This window comes from Rana temporaria, chromosome 6 (genome assembly GCF_905171775.1).
Source record: "Rana temporaria chromosome 6, aRanTem1.1, whole genome shotgun sequence".
Taxonomy (NCBI): Eukaryota; Metazoa; Chordata; class Amphibia; order Anura; family Ranidae; genus Rana; species Rana temporaria.
Window position 1 is genome coordinate 180,257,726 of NC_053494.1, and position 18,891 is coordinate 180,276,616.

The 18,891-nt window shown below is 45.3% G+C and overlaps 1 protein-coding gene across 2 annotated transcripts in view; it reads left to right on the plus strand.

Moving 5' to 3' along the window:
- Nucleotides 1-18,891, plus strand: part of PLA2R1 (phospholipase A2 receptor 1) — a 156,641-nt gene that overhangs the window by 135,112 nt on the left and 2,638 nt on the right. For both annotated transcript variants that reach the window (XM_040357890.1, XM_040357891.1), the window contains exons 25-29: nucleotides 2,671-2,839; nucleotides 5,657-5,788; nucleotides 9,492-9,602; nucleotides 13,889-14,065; nucleotides 16,099-16,134. In XM_040357890.1, the coding sequence (XP_040213824.1) occupies nucleotides 2,671-2,839; nucleotides 5,657-5,788; nucleotides 9,492-9,602; nucleotides 13,889-14,065; nucleotides 16,099-16,134 (625 nt within the window). The remainder of the gene's footprint in view (nucleotides 1-2,670; nucleotides 2,840-5,656; nucleotides 5,789-9,491; nucleotides 9,603-13,888; nucleotides 14,066-16,098; nucleotides 16,135-18,891) is intronic.

Sequence of the window (18,891 nt, forward strand, 5' to 3'; positions counted from 1 at the left end):
CCCATCAAATGCATGCTGTCTACTGAACAAGCTTGAATGGGTTCAAAGCATGAACACACAGTAATGAGATTATACATTAAAAAAAGGTTTATGATGCAAATGTAAATGGAGAAAGGTTGGGACTTTGAGTGCGACGTGCAGGTACACACGTCTCCATCCCTGTGTATACATTGAAATTAATTTATATTTTTTGTAGACTTTGGGGCACCTGCAAGTTCTCTTGCTCCCCTAAGGGCTGGATACTCTTTCCTTTCACCGCCCTCTCTTCTCTTTTCTCTCTCTTCCTCACCACGGATTGATTCAAAGTAACATCTCACCAGCGGCGCTTAGACGCTCACTTCACAGTGGGCATTTGGCGCCTAACTAAGCTCAAAAATCAATCAATCAAGAGTGTTTTACATATGAAACCCGTCGGTCCTACGCCATGCACCTAATTTTTTATAGAAGAATTTTATATACAGAGATCATTAGTAGACCATGTGCATTCCAAAGTGCTTTGTACTCATGTATGATCATTGCTTCATATCAATGATGGGTTGTTTTATTGCTACCAATGTGTTCTTTACTGTTTGTCAATCATGATATTGTTCAGCCCACTCTCCTAGGCATATACTATGCAATTGTATCAACATCAATAAATAAATGTTTTTGTACAAAATTGACTGATCTTTTGGCCACGCATACTCGCCTAACACAAAATCCCAAAACACTTCCTTTCCATATGACGCAAATGTTACCCCTGATCGTCAAAACGTTGATGATATCATCATCAAACAAATCAGAATTATTTTTTTCATCATTGAAGAAAAATCATTATACAGTAAAACCTTGGTTTGGGAGTAACTTGGTTTAAGAGCGTTTTGAAAGACAAGCTAATTTTTTTTAACATACATTTTGACTTGATATGCAAGCAATGTCTTGATATAAGAGTAGCGTTATGTCACAACTGAGTATAAAAGAGAAGAGAGGCGCCTCTTAGGCCCCGTACACACGACCAAACATGTATGCTGAAACTGGTCCGCGGGCCAGTTTCAGCATACATGTTCGGTTGTGTGTGGGCGCGAGCGGGCCGAATTCCAGCAAACATTTGCCCGCCGGGCCTTTTCCCAGCAGACAAATATTCCTGGACGTGTTTTAAAACCGTCCGCTGGAATCCTGCCCGCTCGGACATGTACGGTCGTCAGTACAGACCTACCGTACATGTCCAGGCGCCCGCCGTCCCTCGCATGCGTCGAATGACTTCGACGCATGCGTGGAAGCCTTTAAATGGCAGGCCCGCCCACGTCTCCGCGTCATCGTCGCGGCGACGACGCGGACACGCCCCGCGTATTGTTTACGCGCGGACTTCTGTACGATGGTGTGTACAACCATCGTACAGAAGCCCTCTGGCAGACATGTACGGTGAAAACGGTCCGACGGACCGCTTTCACCGTACATGTTTGTTCGTGTGTACCCGGCCTAAGTGTAGTAATATGGTTACATTTAATGAAGGTACAACATTTATCAATTCACATGGTTGATGATTGAAAGAGGCACATCTAAGTATGCAGATATCCGGGGTAAAGATGTCCACATAGACCGTCCTCCTCACCGCCATTGACATCATCCCTTCCGCGCTGTGCTCCACAAACATTTCAAGCCTCGCTTTCAGATCGCTCTACTGCAGGGTATTCTTCCCGGTCACGATTGCAGACTGACAGCGGTGAGAGCCGGCGGGGCCGAGGGTGGTCTATGTGGACAGCTTTATCCCGGATGCCTGCATACTTGGATGTGCCTCTTTTATTCATCAACCATGTGTGTTGCTTAATGTTGTACCTTCATTAAATGTAACCATATTGCTACACTTAGGCCTCGTACACACGATAGGTTAACCAGAGTACAACGGTCTGAAGGACCGTTGTCTTAGGTTAACCTATGAAGCTGACTGATGGTCCGTCGTGCGTACACACCATCAGTTAAAAAAACAATTGTGTCAGAAAGCGGTGACGTAAAACACAACGACGTGCTGAAAAACAACGAAGTTCAATGCTTTCAAGCATGCGTCGACTTGATTCTGAGCATGCACTAGTTTTTAACCGATGGTTTTGCATACTAACGATCGGTTTTGACCTATCGGTTACCAATCCATAGGTAAAATTTTAAAGCAAGTTCTCATTTTTTTAACCTAAGGTTAAATAACCTATGGGGCTTACACACGATCGCTTTGGACTGATGAAACCGGTCCTTCAGACCGTTGTCCTCTGGTTAACCTATCGTGTGTACGAGGCCTTAGAGGCGCCTCTCTTTTAAACTGTGTAGCTCCTGCTGGATTTTGCTTCTATTCCCCTTGTGGAGTTTTACATTTTATGGTTACACAACTTATCACATTGCTATAATCTTTTTATATGGACTATAAACTGAAGGATTTATGAATAAATGTTTGTGGAACAAATCATTTGGGTTTCCATTATTTCTTATGGGAAAATTTGCTTTGATATACAAGTGCTTTGGATTACAAGCATGTTTCTGGAACAAATTATGCTCGCAATCCAAGGTTTTACTGTATTCTGGACTATATTGAATAAAGGTGGGAGCAAACCATGTCTTTTTCTTGTATTGGATTTTTTATATGCTGTAATGTCAGATTTCTTTCACACAATTGCTTATACTATGACATCTTTATATAAACAGAGAGAAGAAGCATTTGAATGGGCAGATGGTTCTATTTCTTGGTTTACATCATGGGCAGATGAGTCACCATCAGAAGATGGGAACTGTGCATATATCGACACCGATGGACTTTGGAGAGCTGTGGACTGTAATGTGCAACTGCAAGGTGCCATGTGTCTTGTCAGCACGGGTATGGATATTTGGACATTGTCATTCTGTTACCACTCAATACTCTGTGCTGGGGGTAAATACATCTATACTAGCAGAGCTTCAGAAAAAGAAAAGCCTAGACTCATTTATTCAGTTGTCTTCCGTTTTTTGAAGTACAAGGTACAGCAGGGACATAGCAAGAATATAAAATGTTGGGTTTACATAATATTTAAAGTGTAACTTCCCCCCCCCTTTTCCGTACTTGTAATGTCTTTTTTTTGGGGGTGGGGGGTGGGTACCTGATTTTGAGAAGTACTTGTTGCCATTTCCGCTCCAAACACCACCGGCTCCGGTCAGGTAAGGACATCGCTGGATCCTGGGACAGGTTAATTTGTGTTTTTTTAAAGTCAGCAGCTACAGTATCTGTGTCCAAAAATGTGTATCCAAATATACTGCACTAAATTTATGTAGCGTTACCCCCTCAGGAGCCGCTGGTTAGATTTGGGATCGGCGTAATTATGTTACCTCTACGATGTGTCTAGGGATGATGATGGTGGTGTGAAGCAATGATGGAATGTCCAGATAGTAGGGTGACGTTTTCAATGCTTTATTACTGGTCCAACATGACCAACAATCCAACTAAGGTAGGTAGAAGTAGGTTGGTGAAAGAAGAAACATGCAGATTCAGGCCTGGCAGCCGGAGCGTCACTAGAACCTCTGGGAAGGAACAAGTCTCTACCACAGACTTGGCTCTAATAGGATTGGGATTTAGTGATGAGACCTCTGCCACAGGCCCAGTACTTGAAAGCATGGATAGTAGAGAGAATCCTCCCAGTAACACAATCTTGCCTGAATCTTCCCCAGGTAGACTTGATAGTTTGGGGTCACCGACTGACAGTTTGCAGCATACAACCTGTCAGTGTCCGGTCACCCAGATCCCCGATGGTTCGTCTAAGCCCTATTGGATCACCTGCCTCCGGGCTCAACTCAGACCGACTTCCCACTGAACAGCACAACTCGCTTGGGATCTTCTTAATAAAGTTGGGGGACCCAGTAAGTCACTGGGGCCCCTTTGGCAGCATCAGTTGCTCCGGGCCATGAGGGCCCAGAGTCAGGAACTCCGCGTAGCACGTGCGTCCCGGCCTGTTAGGCCATATCGCCGGGGCCCGTGATGTGTGCATACCCTAAAGGTGGGTGCCGCAACTGGAACCAGGAACCCGCGAAGACCCCACAAAATGGCGTTTGCCACAGAAATACCCTCCCCCAGCATGCCCCGCGAGGAAAACACTCCTCTAATTGGATGCTGGAGGAAAGCGGCTCTGCCTGGACCCCTCTGGCGCCACCTGCCATCCAGAGATGGAACTACATCTCTGGAGCACAGAACAGTCCAGAACCGACAGAAACCCAAATTAGTAAACAGCACGGATGAGAGCAAGGTAACTCTCTCATCCCCCACTAAATTTGACATAGCACCTGTACTGAAAAGTACACAGCCGCTACATTTATATAACCCAAAAATAATAATAATGGGTTGCTTGGACACTGTTTTTAGGTGTGTTTATGTATTTATGTTTTATGCAAGTGTGTTACTGCTAACCAATTTTTTGCAACCCAACCTCTACAAAGCAGTATAGAGTTTTTAGGGTCAGGGGTGTGTACCATTGGTAAAGTAAACTAATGTCCAAAATTTGCCTTTAGATCCTCTAGTACAGTGATGGAGAACCTTTTTCAGCCCGAGTGCCCAAACTGCAGCACAAAGCCAACTTATTTGTTTCAAAGTGCCAAAACTTGAGTACAGTCCACCACTAAATGGGAATGTAGCAGAGATAGGTGGTTCAACGATTGTGCAGTGTCGGTCAGACAGTTTCCAAGGTTCAACAAACTGGCACAGTGGTTAATAGTGGCGGCAGGTGGGGTTTTCTTGGCGGTAGCGGGTGGCGGGCATCAAGCTGTGTCCTCGCCTCCATTGATGGCTTCCAGCGTGCGGCTCCTCCCCTCTTCCTAGCCTAATCGGGTGACGGGTATCAAAACCAAAAAACAGATATAGGCATATATTATAATAAAGTCCAGCGTCCTGTGGAACAACAAGGTGCGCTGTGCCGCTGGTGACACCACTCTGCTGGGTCTGGAAGCCGGCTGTGTGTGTAGAAGAATCCATTTAAGAGGGCTGGAACGCTCTTGGAGCGCAGCATCAGGTGTGATGATGTCAGCTTTTCTGAGCATGCGCACTGGCGATGGCTGGTCCGTGTGTGCTCCTTTGTTAATCTCTTCCAAGTTTCAGGCCTCGTACACACGACAGAGTTTCTCGGCAGAAATCACAGAGAAACTCGGTCAAACCCGGATTCTGCCGAGAAACTCTGTCGTCTGTACACTTTTGGCCCGATGGAGCCGCCGAGGAACTCGTCGAGAAAATAGAGAACATGTTCTCTATTTTCTCGTTGTTCTATGGGAGAAGGCGGCCCGCCGAGCTCCTCGGCGGCTTCATCCCTGAACTCACAGAGGAACTCGACGTGTTTGGCACGTCGAGTTCCTCGGCCGTGTGTACGGGGCCTCAGAGGTTCGGTTGCCAGGGGGTAGTGATCCAGTGACTTTTTGAGTCCAGGCACTTCCCCCCAATAGCCATGGTCAAAGTTGGGTTCTGTGTAGGTGGGTTCTATGTGAGCCACAGACCCTGATTGGTTGCCTCTGCCTTACCCCACCCTAGAACAGAAGAAGGTATAAAGGGCCCTAACTGCTTGCTGTGTTTTTTATGTTTGCAGCAAGGGGTACTGGCAAAGGTAAGTTTTTGATTTTAAGTGCGCTTTGTGGAAATTGTTTTTGGCAACCCATGTTAGTTAACTGGATGTTTTATTTTCAGACAACAGAACAACGGGATTTAATGGCAGCTGTCCAGAAGATTGGATACAGTTCCAAGAATTTTGCTACACATTTTCAGGTGTTTTAAACAACACAGATTACTACACCTCTGAGGAGATCTGCCAGCAGCAAGGTACACCTGCGCGAATAATGCCTTAATGTTTATCAGATATTACCTGTAGGCTGCCCATAAACATTAGTAGATGATGGTACCCATGCATCCGTTGCCCCCCCCCCCCCCCCCCCAGTTTGCATGTTGGGATGCATGTGGGGCATCAGACTCATAGGTTTTTATGAGTTGTTTTTTTCATGCCACATGATTGGAGCTTGAGGCACTGCGCCCCGAACCCACCCACGTGTGACACTAGCGAATTAATATTCGCTTCTTCTCCTGGCCAATCAGGACAGGAGGAAGATCGGGTTGGCCGGGAGGAGGGGCCGAGGAAGCCGTGGTGGGGCTGAGTGCGGAGGGATCATGGTGGGCTAAGTGCGGAGGGACCGTGGCGTGGCTGAGTGCGGAGGGACCGTGGCGTGGCTGAGTGCAGAGGGACCGTGGCGTGGCTGAGTGCGGAGGGACCGTGGCGTGGCTGAGTGCGGAGGGACCGTGGCGTGGCTGAGTGCGGAGGGACCGTGGCGTGGCTGAGTGCGGGGGGACCGTGGCGGGGCTGAGTGCGGGGGGACCGTGGCGGGGCTGAGTGCGGGGGGACCGTGGCGGGGCTGAGTGCGGGGGGAACCGTGGCGCGCTGAGTGCTGGGGGACCGTGGCGGGCTGAGTGCTGGGGGACCGTGGCGGGCTGAGTGCGGGGGGGGGGCCGTGGCGGGCTGCGTGTGGGGGGAACATGGCGGGCTGAGTGCAGGGGGGGGGCATGGCGGGCTGAGTAGAGGGGGATCGTGGATGGGTTAGTGCGGGGGACCGTTTCCAGCTGAGTACAGGGGGATCATGGTGGGCTGGGTGCAGGGGGATTGTGGAGGGGTTAGTGCAGGGGGGCTATTGTGGGCTGAGTGCGGGAGGATCATGCAGGGGTTAGTGAAGGGGACTGTGGAGGGATGAGTGTGGACTTGCGTGGGGTTTGTTTGCCATCCCCATAAAAAAGTTTAGCACCAGCCGCCACTGCTGGTCACTGAATTACCATCCTTAGGAGTGATTACATGTCTGTATCAGATTAACTCAGGCATCCTCAAACTACGGCCCTCCAGCTGTTGTGGAACTACAGATTCCATGAGGCATTTCAAAACTCTGAGGTACGGGGCCTGACATTCACAAACATGACTAGGCATGATGGGAATTGTAGTTCCTGAACACCTGGAGGGCGTAGTTTGAAGACCCCTGGATTAACTTGTATATTTGTGCTAATAGGGAATATATCCTTCAAGAGGCTGGGTCAAATAGTATGCCCCCTCTCATGGTTAAAGTAGAACTATAGATAGTTTTTTTTTTTCATTTTGGATAGCACTTATCATCATTGAAAGTAAAATAAATCCCAAATTATGGGTTGTCCCCAGAAAAGTAATAGAGGGGAAATATTCCAATGGGCCACTAGTTTCGGTGACATCGGTGTCCCCAAAGAATTCCCTTTTTTGCATTGATTTCCTTCCTGTATGGCTATTGGACAGGAAGTGAAAGGAAATCTAAGTAATGGGTATTGAATGGGGAAATGGGGGGACATTTTTAACACGTGTCATGTGTCATGTCAATGGTCTCCTTCCCAGGCGCTTCGTTCCCAATATTCAAGACTCAGGTTTTCTTCCAAAGTACAACGTTTATTCTTCCAGATAGACAAGCAAACAGTCAATGCTTACATAATGACAGCTGGTAACACATGGCAAGTTGGTAATTCAGAAGGTTTCAGACGGTATGATATGATGGTACATCATCTTTCTGCTGGGAGAGGTCCCTTCCAGCAGGGTCGGATGACCCCGAGTTCCTTAACTTGCTACCCAAACCACATGGATTCTTATACTGTTTTTAAAGCCGAGCTAAGCATATTTACTTTTAGAATAGCTCCAAGAAAGGTGGTGAGCTCCTGTCACAAACGTAACACCCACTTGTATATATTAAGTAACACATCTCCACCCATTGTCTTGACGTAGAACTCCAAAAATACACGTAACCTACACAGCAACTGACCTTCGTCTGTCCTCAAGAAACCTCAAAATAAATTCAAAATCTAACAATGGGACACACTGATGGAAATATTTAAATAAAAATCCAACACGGGTTGATTATTGCTGAACATTCTACAATATATTACTATTTCTGAACTTGGACTCTGTGGGGTTGATTTACTAAAGGGAAAAAGACTGTGCCCTTTGCAAGTGCAGTCGCTCCAGAGCTTAGTAAATAAGCAGAAACTCTGCTGACTTCTATCATCCAATCAAGTGCAAGCAAAAATGCTGTCTTTATTTTCCCTGCATGTGATTGGGTACTCTTTGCAAAGTAAAGCCTTCCCGCATTTACTAAGCTCTGGAGCAACTGCAAAGTGTACAGTCTATTTGCCTTTAGTAAATCAACCCCTATGTGCTTACTCCCTGGCCCTGCCACATCACGCTGCGCCTAGCCCACACACCCTTATATTTGGACATTTATGTGTAATTAGCTGGCCATTGTCCTTAGTGTCACAGCTCTGATCATTAATCCATCATGAAAAGACACAGCTGTTTTTGCTTGCTAATAATGCCTTATTTCTTGAAAGTATTATCTTTGGAAAAATATCTTTCCACGTAGACGTGTTATATCCAGTGCTGGCCCAAGACATTGTGCTGCCTGGGACCAAGAATGAAACGCTGCCCCCCCCCCCCCCAGAAAAAAAAATCACACCAACAAAAGGCCCCCACATTCATTATTTTATATCATTATAACTAAAGGGGACCCGTCATGGCTCTATACATGTATAAAGAGGACCTGTCATTGCTCTATACATGTATAGGAGTATAAAGAGGACCTGTCATGGCCCTATACATGTATATAGAGGACCTGTGATTACTCTTTACATGTAAAGGAATATCAAGAGGACCTGTCATGGCTCTATAAATGTATATAGGACTATAAAGAGTACTTGACATGGCTCTATACATGTATAAAGGAGTATAACGAGGGCCTGTCATGGCTCTATAGATGTATAAAGAGGACCTGTCATGGCTCTATACATGTATATAGAGGACCTGTCGAGACTCTTTACTTGTAAAGGAATATAAAGAGGACCTGTCGTGGCTCTATACATGTATAAAGGAGTATAACGAGGGCTTGTCATGGCTCTATAGATGTATAAAGAGGGCCTGTCATGGCTCTATACATGTATCCAGGAGTATAAAGGGACCTGTGAATTGCCGGCGGCCACAATGTCTTTTGCGCAAACTAATCAATGTACGCTAATTGTGTTTTTTTTTTTGGTACCAAAAATATGTAGAAGAATACATATTGGCCTTAACTGAAGAAAACTGTTTATTTTTCAAAATTTTGGGGATATTTATTATAGCAAAAAGTTAAAAAATATATATATTTATAGCACAAAAAATAAAAACCGCAGAGGTGATCAAATATCACCAAAAGAAAGCTCTATTTGTGGGAAAAAAAGGACATCAATTTTATTTGGGTAGCGGAGCTGGCGGAACGGGCTGGTGGGCATCAGTATGCTGCCCCCCTAAAAGTGCTGCCTGGTACCCATGGTACCACCCGGTCCCATCATAGGGCCGGCCCTGGTTATATCATGTGACTTTGCTGTATATACTTTGGTTTTTATTTTGATAAACGTTCTGTGTTTCTTGTGAGATTAGCCATAAGGAAAGCAGGAAACTGATAACCAGTATGTGTGTGTTTTGTGGCTGTTCCGCGTCTAGATTCTACAATCCTGAGTCTAATGCATGAAGAGGAAGATGTATTTCTTCAGAAATTACTCACTTCCTTTACCGTACAAGACATATGGTTAAACAGAATAACGTCTAGCAACGGTAAGAAAATTGTTCTAAAAAGTAAAAGTCATTTAAAACGTATAATTTAAATTATTAAAGCAGTAATAGACCCCTTTCACATGACCAGGTTGGTGTGGCCAACTGATTTCTGTGGCAAGAATCTGCAGATTCACACTACTGGAATAGTACAATGGTACACTCACATAAAAAAAAAGCCTCCTGATGATGCAATAATTGCAAAACGCGTAAAGGCTTCTGGGATACACGCAGAGCAGAAGTGCGTCACGCGTTGTGGCTTGCCGTTGAACCGCAGGGAAACAGAGGCGTGGAACGCGTGCCGCTCGAGGAGCAACACACACGCTGGTGAGCGGCTGATACGCGCGATACTGCCAAAAGGGACCCAGTTTCATATTGGAATTTTTAGGGATTTTTTTGCACATTGCATTTTAATACTTATATGCTATTTTGATATAATATATGGCATTCTGAAAGGATATTTATATTTATACACGTATGGTTTTCTCACATTTTTTTATTATATATATATTTTTCTGCACAAGTATAGCATGTTCACTTGCAATTTGTTTGCACATAACCTAGTATTCACCAGGGATTTTTTTGCATATTTTTGCACATATATGTTTTTTATTGGTTCTAATATTGAATCTAATTTAAACTTTTTGATTGGATTGGCGCAGTAACACTTTCTTGATATATTTTCTTTTACCTCCTATTTGGAGGCACATACAGTACTGCAGCAGATCACTTATATAAATCTTTTCTTGCGCCGGTGACACCCATATTATACAATAGATGAACTAACACTCTTTGGCCGCATACACACGATAGGATCGTCAGAGGAGAACGGTCTGAAGGACCGTTTTCATCAGTCCAAACCGATCGTGTGTGGGCCCCATATGTCAGTTAACCTTCAGTCAAAAAAATAAGAACTTGCTTTAAAATTTAACCGATGGACGCCTAACCAATAGGTCAAAACCGATCGTTAGTATGCACGACCATTGGTTAAAAATCTACGCATGCTCAGACTAATTGAGGGGACGGGAGCACTCGTTCTTGTAAAACTCGCGTTTGTTTTGTAGATGGCACATTCATCACGCTGTAACAGACAGAAAAGCGCGAATCGTCTTTTACTAACACAAAATCAGCTAAAGCAGCCCCAAGGGTGGCGCCATTGGATTTGAACTTTCCCTTTATAGTGCCGTCGTACGTGGTTTACGTGTCCGCGTTCTGACACAATCGGTTCATTAACCAATGGTGTGTGGGCGCGACTGACCATCAGTCAGCTTCATCGGTTAACCTAAGACAACGGTCCCTCAGTCCGTTTTCATCGGATGGACTGATCGTGTGTACGCGGCCTAAGAGTCTAAAGCTACATACACATGGTTGTAAGAATTTCACTGATCATAAAGGCAGGTTTTTCTGGCACAAAGGTTCCTGCGCCTCAAGGCGCTTTTTGCATCCAGTGTCGTCCTGATCCTTCAGAAGAGGTGGGTCTTTCGTTTTCTCCTAAAAGCCCAATGGTTTTCTTACATGCGGTGGGTAGAGAGTTCCAGAGCCGAGGTCCTTGGACTGCAAATCTTTGTGCAAATAGATGCGTTTAAACATATACAGTATGCATTTCATCACATACAATTCTAGTTCTGTATCTGCATCTATGTATACTGTAGGTGTATACATGCGTATACACATGTACATGCATAAAATGCAGGTTGTTTGATTTTTGGTTACAGATCTGAACTCGGAGCATGTTTATGCACCTGTGTGCATGTCCCTATTGAATTTTGAACTTTTTTGAAGCACATGAATAGAGATTCCTTTCTCTGTAGCCTCACCTGCCACTGGGGTAGGGGCATTTAGCAGGCAGAATCTGTATCGCACAGGGTGATTTGGGTGTGCCCATGGCTATATCCTATATCTTCACTTTAAAAGCCCCCCTTCACATCAGAGGGCCCTCATCACAATAGAGTTGCCCTCTTCACATCTGATTCCCCTGTCACCAAGTATTCTCATCACAGCCCCTCAAATCAACAGTTCCCTCTTAAAATCTGAGCCCTACAGCCGGAGGGAGATGGAGCAGGCCTGGAGGAGCCAGATTTTTGTCCCATGGCGGCCCGTCCATTAGGGGCACACGGGCCACCGCCCCTCCTACCCATGCATACAGCCCCCTGATCTACATACAGGGTGCCGGACTATGAATTCCAATGGGGGGGGGGGAGTGTTTTTTTTGAAGCACGTGTCTAGAGCCAGAGGCACTCCATTCCCACCCAGTTGTGTGACTATAGCGAATGAATAATCGATATTTTCACACTAAATCTCCTCATGAGACCCGTTTCCCAATTGGCCAAAACATCAGGCGAACCTATTGTATGCCTAGTGCCTAGGATAAGGAGAGGGGAGGCGCACAGCGGAAACTGCCATGCTGAAGAAGAGGACAATGGAGCCGCAGCCCGCCACATAGAAGAGATAAGTGCCAGACCGACCAGCAGGCAGTGAGGGTGGGTGGCAAACAACCACCCACTCCGAGTGGCACTACCCCAACCCCCCCCCCCCCAAAAAAAAAAACACCAGCCGCCACTGTTTGTCCATTGCTAAACTCTAGGGGCTGCTCTGCAATGCTACAGCAATGAATGCTGCAGTGCATACTGCCTTGGAATGTCATTGGTTGATATGGTGCTGCTGCTGCTTAGCCCACCCGCACCATGGCAATTCATGACATTGATCCAGGGCAAACTGAATCCTATGCTTGCTGCAACCTGGGGGAACCTAAACAGATTGGGACCTAGTCTATCCAAAATACCTGGTCTATCCAAATAAAAGTTAAATTAGCGTTGGGTAGGGCAATTATATTTGTTTAGGGTCAATTTTTGTATTTATTTATTTAGTTATTTTTATTATCTATTAGGGTTGTCCCGATACCACTTTTTTAGGACCGAGTACAAGTACCGATACTTTTTTTCATTTACTCACCGATACCGAATACCGATACTTTTTTTTAAATGTGTCCCCAAATGCAGCGATGTCCCCCCACATATTGCAGCCATGTCCCCCCACATATATCCAGCCATGTCCCCCCACATATATCCAGCCATGTCCCCCCATATATTGCAGCCATGTCCCCCCATATATTGTAGCCATGTCCCCCCACATATATCCAGCCATGTCCCCCCACATATATCCAGCCATGTCCCCCCACATATGCAGCCATGTCCCCCCACATATGCAGCCATGTCCCCCCACATATGCAGCCATGTCCCCCCACATATGCAGCCATGTCCCCCCACATATGCAGCCATGTCCCCCCACATATTGCAGCCATGTCCCCCCACATATTGCAGCCATGTCCCCCCATATATTGCAGCCATGTCCCCCCACATATTGCAGCCATGACCCCCATACCTAGTAGATGATGATGCCGCCGCCGCTGCCGCCGCATTAATCAGCGTGCAGGGAACATTAGAGGCAACTTTCGTTTGAATAGCTGTCCATTCCTAACCGCGCCGTGTATAGACACTCCCCCTTGCTCGGGATTGGACGGATCTGTTCCCCGCACGCTGATTAACGCGGCAGCGGCGGCTTTGCGGTATGCGGCGGCGGCGGCGGGGCAAGTATTCTATTCAGGCATCGGGGGCATTTGCGGGAGTACAAGTACTCCCGCAAATACTCGGTATCGGTCCCGATACCGATACTGGTATCGGTATCGGGACAACCCTATTATCTATATCAAATAATGACAAATATTCTTGTTCAATGTTTTTATTGGATGGATAAGTCGGTGTACAATTATCAAAATACTGATAAATAATCATTACGGAATTTAGCCACAATACCGGTGTAACAAAGCATCATTGGTTTTCTATAGAAAGGGCACATCTCCACTATGAAATTATGTTTTAATGTATTATTATTTTTATCATTGTTGATATACTGGATGTATATAGTGCCAACAGCTGGAACAGTACTTTACAAAATAATTCAATTCAAGCAAGGTTAGGTGAGCCCTGTTAAATTTTGTGTGGTGGCTAGAACACCATTGCTCTCCCAGTATTCCCAGTTACAGATGGCTATTCCCAGTTATAGCTGCAACTGTTATGACTCCGCCGTACTCCCTTGATGATATGACAAACACAAATAATTGCCTCGTGGGAGGGGGAAGAGACAAAGGTTACCATTAAGGAAATAACAAATGAATCTTCGAGAGCCGTAAGATGTCTGTGATTATTACCATTAGTGGCCATCCAAAACTTAAATATAATTTCTTGGGCAGATCTTGCTTTTAAACACAAGTTTACGTGTTTTTCTTTTAGACGGTACAGAACATTGGTCAAATGGCACAACATTAAATTACACCAATTGGAATAACGAGATATCATATTACAAAGCCTTGATTGGCGGTATGTGTGTCACGCGTTTGACGGTTGATGGTACTTGGGTGCCGACAGAGTGCTCTGAAAGAAGAGGATTTATATGTAAGAAAAGCACAAGTAAGTCTCTTTGTCAAGACGTTTTTCTCATAAATGTTTTGCGTGATTGAAAATTGTATATTTCGTATTGAAACCTCTTCACACCTTTTAACATTGATTGTCAAGCCAAGTTCATAGGATGGATCTGCTACAAACACAGTCTAAGGCCCCATACACACGAGAGGATTTATCCGCGACTACGTTCCAGCGGAACGTTTCCGCGGATAAATCCTCTCGAGGATTTCAGCAGATTTCTCTGCGATGGAGTGTACTCACCATCACATTGAAATCCGCACCGAAATCCTCTGGCGATGACGTGTCGCGCCGTCGCCGTGATTATGACGCGGCGACGTGCGCGACGCTGTCATATAAGGAATTCCACGCATGCGTCGAATCATTACGACGCATGCAGGGGATCCCTTCGGAAGGATGGATCCGGTGAGTCTATACAGACCAGCGGATCCATCCGTTGGGATGGATTCCAGCAGATGGATTTGTTTAGCATGTCAGCAAATATTCGATCTGCTGGAATCCATCCCAGGGGAGAAATATCCGCGGAAACAGATCCGCTGGAGTGTACACACCATAGGATCTATCCGCTGAAACCCATTCGCTGGGATTTGTCAGCGGATGGATTCTATCGTGTGTATGGGGCCTTAGAGTGTTCTTCTTTTAGGGGGGAAGAAACCCCCCCCCCGGTTGGCCCGGCATCACGGCACTATCCATAAAATGAACTCTTACACTATATGCATGTAAATGAATTGCATAGGCAGGAAAAATGTATGCATTTCAACAAGCTAGTTTAGTTTACAGTATTGTGGTGCTTAAATAAAGTACAGCATGCTGCTTTACTATGGACTGTCCTCTTGGGATCCAGAAGACTGCTGCAGCATGATGACATCATGAAATGGCAACTGCATTCGGACGCTTTCATTTCTGGCAATTGCCGCCAATTTGGCATGCGATTTGACATGTCTGACAATGTGAACCAGGGCTCAATGATAGTTTTTAGTGCACAGCAATATATTCTGCAAAAGCGACAGGGGTTGGTGAAAAAACATAACATGGCCAGAGGCTTAAACATGCACAGTAACTTTTTTTTTTTTTTTTTATACAAAAGATTTAAACCATGTAAAAAAAAGATAACCATTATAAGTCCACCTGTTGGTGTTATAGTAATAGCCCAGCTCTCATGACTATTACCTGTGTATAAAAATGTAAAGAAGGCAAGTAAAATAAAACAAGGAAACATAGGGGGTAATCCACAAAGATCCGGCGTAACGTAAATTTTCCCATTTAAGTTACACTGCCTGAAAATTTCTACCTAAGTGCCCGATCCACAAAGCACCTACCTAGAAATTTTTGGCTGTGTAACTTAAATTCCGCCGGCGCAAGGCGTTCCTCTTTTCATGGGGGCAATTCCCATTTAAATTAGGCGCGCTCACGTCATTTTCCCGACGTGCATAGCGCGAAATTACGTTACGCCGAGCTTTGTGGATCGCGACGGGTCAATAAAGTTGCGTCGGAAAAAAAAAAAGATACGGCTAAAAAAAAAAAATTCAAAACAAAAAAAAAATCGCGTCGTTGGACAGAAGGGTCTGCTTTTACATGGTGTAAACAGTTTACACTTTGTAAAAGCAGCCCTAATTTTGCGTTTGCAAACTAAAACTTACAGAGAAAAAACGAATCTGAAAAGCTTTGTGGATCTCCGTAAGTGCTAATTTGCATACCCGAGGCGGCATTTCGACACGAAATGCCCCCAGCGGCGGATGCGGTACTGCATCCTAAGATCCGGCAGTGTAAGTCCCTTACACATGTCGGATCTTCGTCCTAACTATGGGAAACTGATTCTGTGGATCAGTTCCATAGTTAGAAACAGGGATACAACGGCGTAACAGCAGTTACGCCGGCGTATCCCTTTTGAGGATCTGGCCCAAAGTACTGAATTACTGAATACTTTTATAACTTAGTATAGCAGACGGTTTTCTCTCAGCCAAACTGAAGCTTCTCTTTATTAATATCCTAATGATCAAATATCAATTTGTGTTTCACAGGTATCAAAAAATTGGAAGAAAATCTTGCAGAATTACGTAAGTGTAATACCTCTATAAACTTGCATATACAACTTATAGCGCTTGACCTGACTTTGAAGCATACGTAGGGTTTTGTGTAGATCAGTGGTTCTCAACCTTTCTTGTGCCGTGACCCCTTGATAAAATTTCCCAAGTTGTGGGGACCCCTAACAGTAAAATTATTTACGTAGCGTGGGTTGTCAGCACCCAAGGCAGTAATTTGCGCCCCTAACCCACGGATATTTAGCGCTCCCTGAGTCCCTTCCAATCGTACAGTATTAAACCCCTTATGGTACATTATAGGATGTACCACTCTTTCTCTTTGTTTTCCTTTTATCTCTCTCTAATTTCTTGTTTTATTTCCCCCCCCATCCCTCTCTCTAGCTGTTTTTCTTGTTCTTTCTCTTATTCTTTTGCTACCTTTTTCTTTCTTCCTCCCCCTCTTTTCCTCTCCATTCCATGTATTCTCTATTTGTATTCCTTCTCCTACTCCTTGTTGGGGGGGGGGGGGGGGGTGATGGGATGAGTGGCAGTGCTGGAGGGAGTTCTAATCAGCCAACTTAGGTGCTCTTGATCAAGGTCCTCTGCTGATCTGAGAACTGTAGTGGGAACTTTTAATGCCAACTATAATCACAGGTAGTGTTACTCACTGTGTCTCTGATTTTGTAGTGTCTCGTAGCAGTGACACCTATGCCAAAATCAGGAGATAGGGTCTCCTCCAGCCCCTCCCACTTCACATTCCTCACCAGTCAGCTGACCTCTAGTCTCTGCCCCCCAGCCATGTTGTGAACTGAATGGGCGGCTGCAAAGAGGCTGAGTGGGCAGCCAGGGACAGCCCTGCTGGGCGGCCGCAAAACGGCTGAGAGAGCAGCGCGGGCTTCAGGAGCAGCCCAGGATTCGGTGACCCCTGGCAAATTGTCATTCGACCCCCGAGGTTGAGAAGCACTGGTGTAGATGGAGAAATACAGCATGCTTTCAGATGTGTTCAGCTTGCTTTTTACATCTTTTTGAGATGCCTAGGAGTTATAGAAACATAAATTAGTGACGGCAGACAAAGACAGAGTAGTCCATCGAGCCTGCCGATTTTTATTTATTTTTTATTTTATGTTTTGGGTTGTCTGACTATAGACCTATGTTTAACCCAAGCATGTTTGAAGCTATTAACTGTTGAAGTTGAACTTTCTTCACATTGGAGGCGTGGGGGACCCTCCTTCTGAACGGCAAGTGTCCCCCTAAGTTGTGTTAAAGTGATTGTTAGGAAAACATTTTTATTTAAAGCGGGAGTTCACCCTAAAAAAAAATGTAAGATTAGATTCATGCTCATTTTGTCTAGGGGAATCGTCTAGTTTTTTTAAAAACGAAGCAGTACTTATCATTTTAGAGAGCGATCTTCTCCGCCGCTTCCGGGTATGGGTCTTCGGGACTGGGCGTTTCTTCTTGATTGACAGTCTTCTGACAGGCTTCTGACGGTCGCATCTATCGCGTCACGAGTAGCCGAAAGAAGCCGAACGTCGGTGCGGCTCTATACGGCGCCTGCGCACCGACGTTCGGCTACTTTCGGAAAATCGTGACGCGATAGATGCGACCGTCGGAAGCCTGTCGGAAGACTGTCAATCAAGAAGGAGCGCCCAGTCCCGCAGCCCATACTTGGAAGTGGCGGAGAAGATGTATCTCTAAAACGGTAAGTATGGCTTTGATTTTAAAAAAAACGACCCGATTCCCCTTGACGAAATAAGCATGAATCTAATCTTAAAAATTTTCATTTCCGGGTGAACCTCCACTTTAATTAAAAAAACAAACATGTTATACATACCTTCTCTGTGCAGTTGGTTTTGCAAAGAGCAGCCGGATCCTCCTTTTCTCTGGTCCCCCGCTGGTGCTCTGGACCCCTCCCCCTTGCCGAGTGCCCCCATAGCAAGCCACTTGCTGTGGGGGCACTCGTGTGTGCTCGCTCCCGACCCAGCTCTCTGAGTCCATAAGACATTGAAGAGCGTGGCTCAGCCAATGGCTCCCGCTGCTGAATCTCAGCCAATCAGGACGGAGAGACCCAGTAGAGCCTTGGGTCTCCTGCACATTGCTGGATCAAGATCAGGCTTAGGTAAGTATTAGGGGGGTTTAGGAAGGGGCTGCACACTGAAGGTTTTTTTACCTTCATGCATACTGTTGAAGCTTCTTTTGCTTTCCCATTGACTTGTTTTATAAGAAAAGCTGTTCTGATGCAAACAAAAGTCCATGTACACAGGGCCATTGCTATCTACAGAGTTGGAAAACATGACCAGTAAGTAGGTTCAGCAGTCACATGGACCATATTAAGATTTCATAATGCTTTATACCAATCCTCAGGCCATTTTTAACCAGATATATTCACTGAGATTATAACAATGTACATTGAAAGCATCGTGCTTTAAGCTTATCACTTCCAAGCTACCATTGGACCACACAATCTGCTGATCAAGAACCTGCACAGAGGAAAATGCATTATTTCCTTGTATCTCTACCCAAAATATATGCTTTTTTTTCAATTTGGGATAGAATGGAAAAGAGAAGAATTCTTTTGTTGTGCAGGTTTCCCTGCAGTTGAAAGCTTTGAAGAGTAAAGGAGAATCCCCGGTTGTCTTTAGAAAATGTGTTCCTGTTTAACTCTGGGCTGAGTTAAATTTAGCTTTGGCTCCTTCTGTATTCCAGGGAGCAGTGCTTGTTTGTTCTGGCCTGTTCAGGGTCTCATAGTCTGGGAGTTTGATTGCTTCCCTCTGCCTCCGAAAGAAGCTTCCAGAG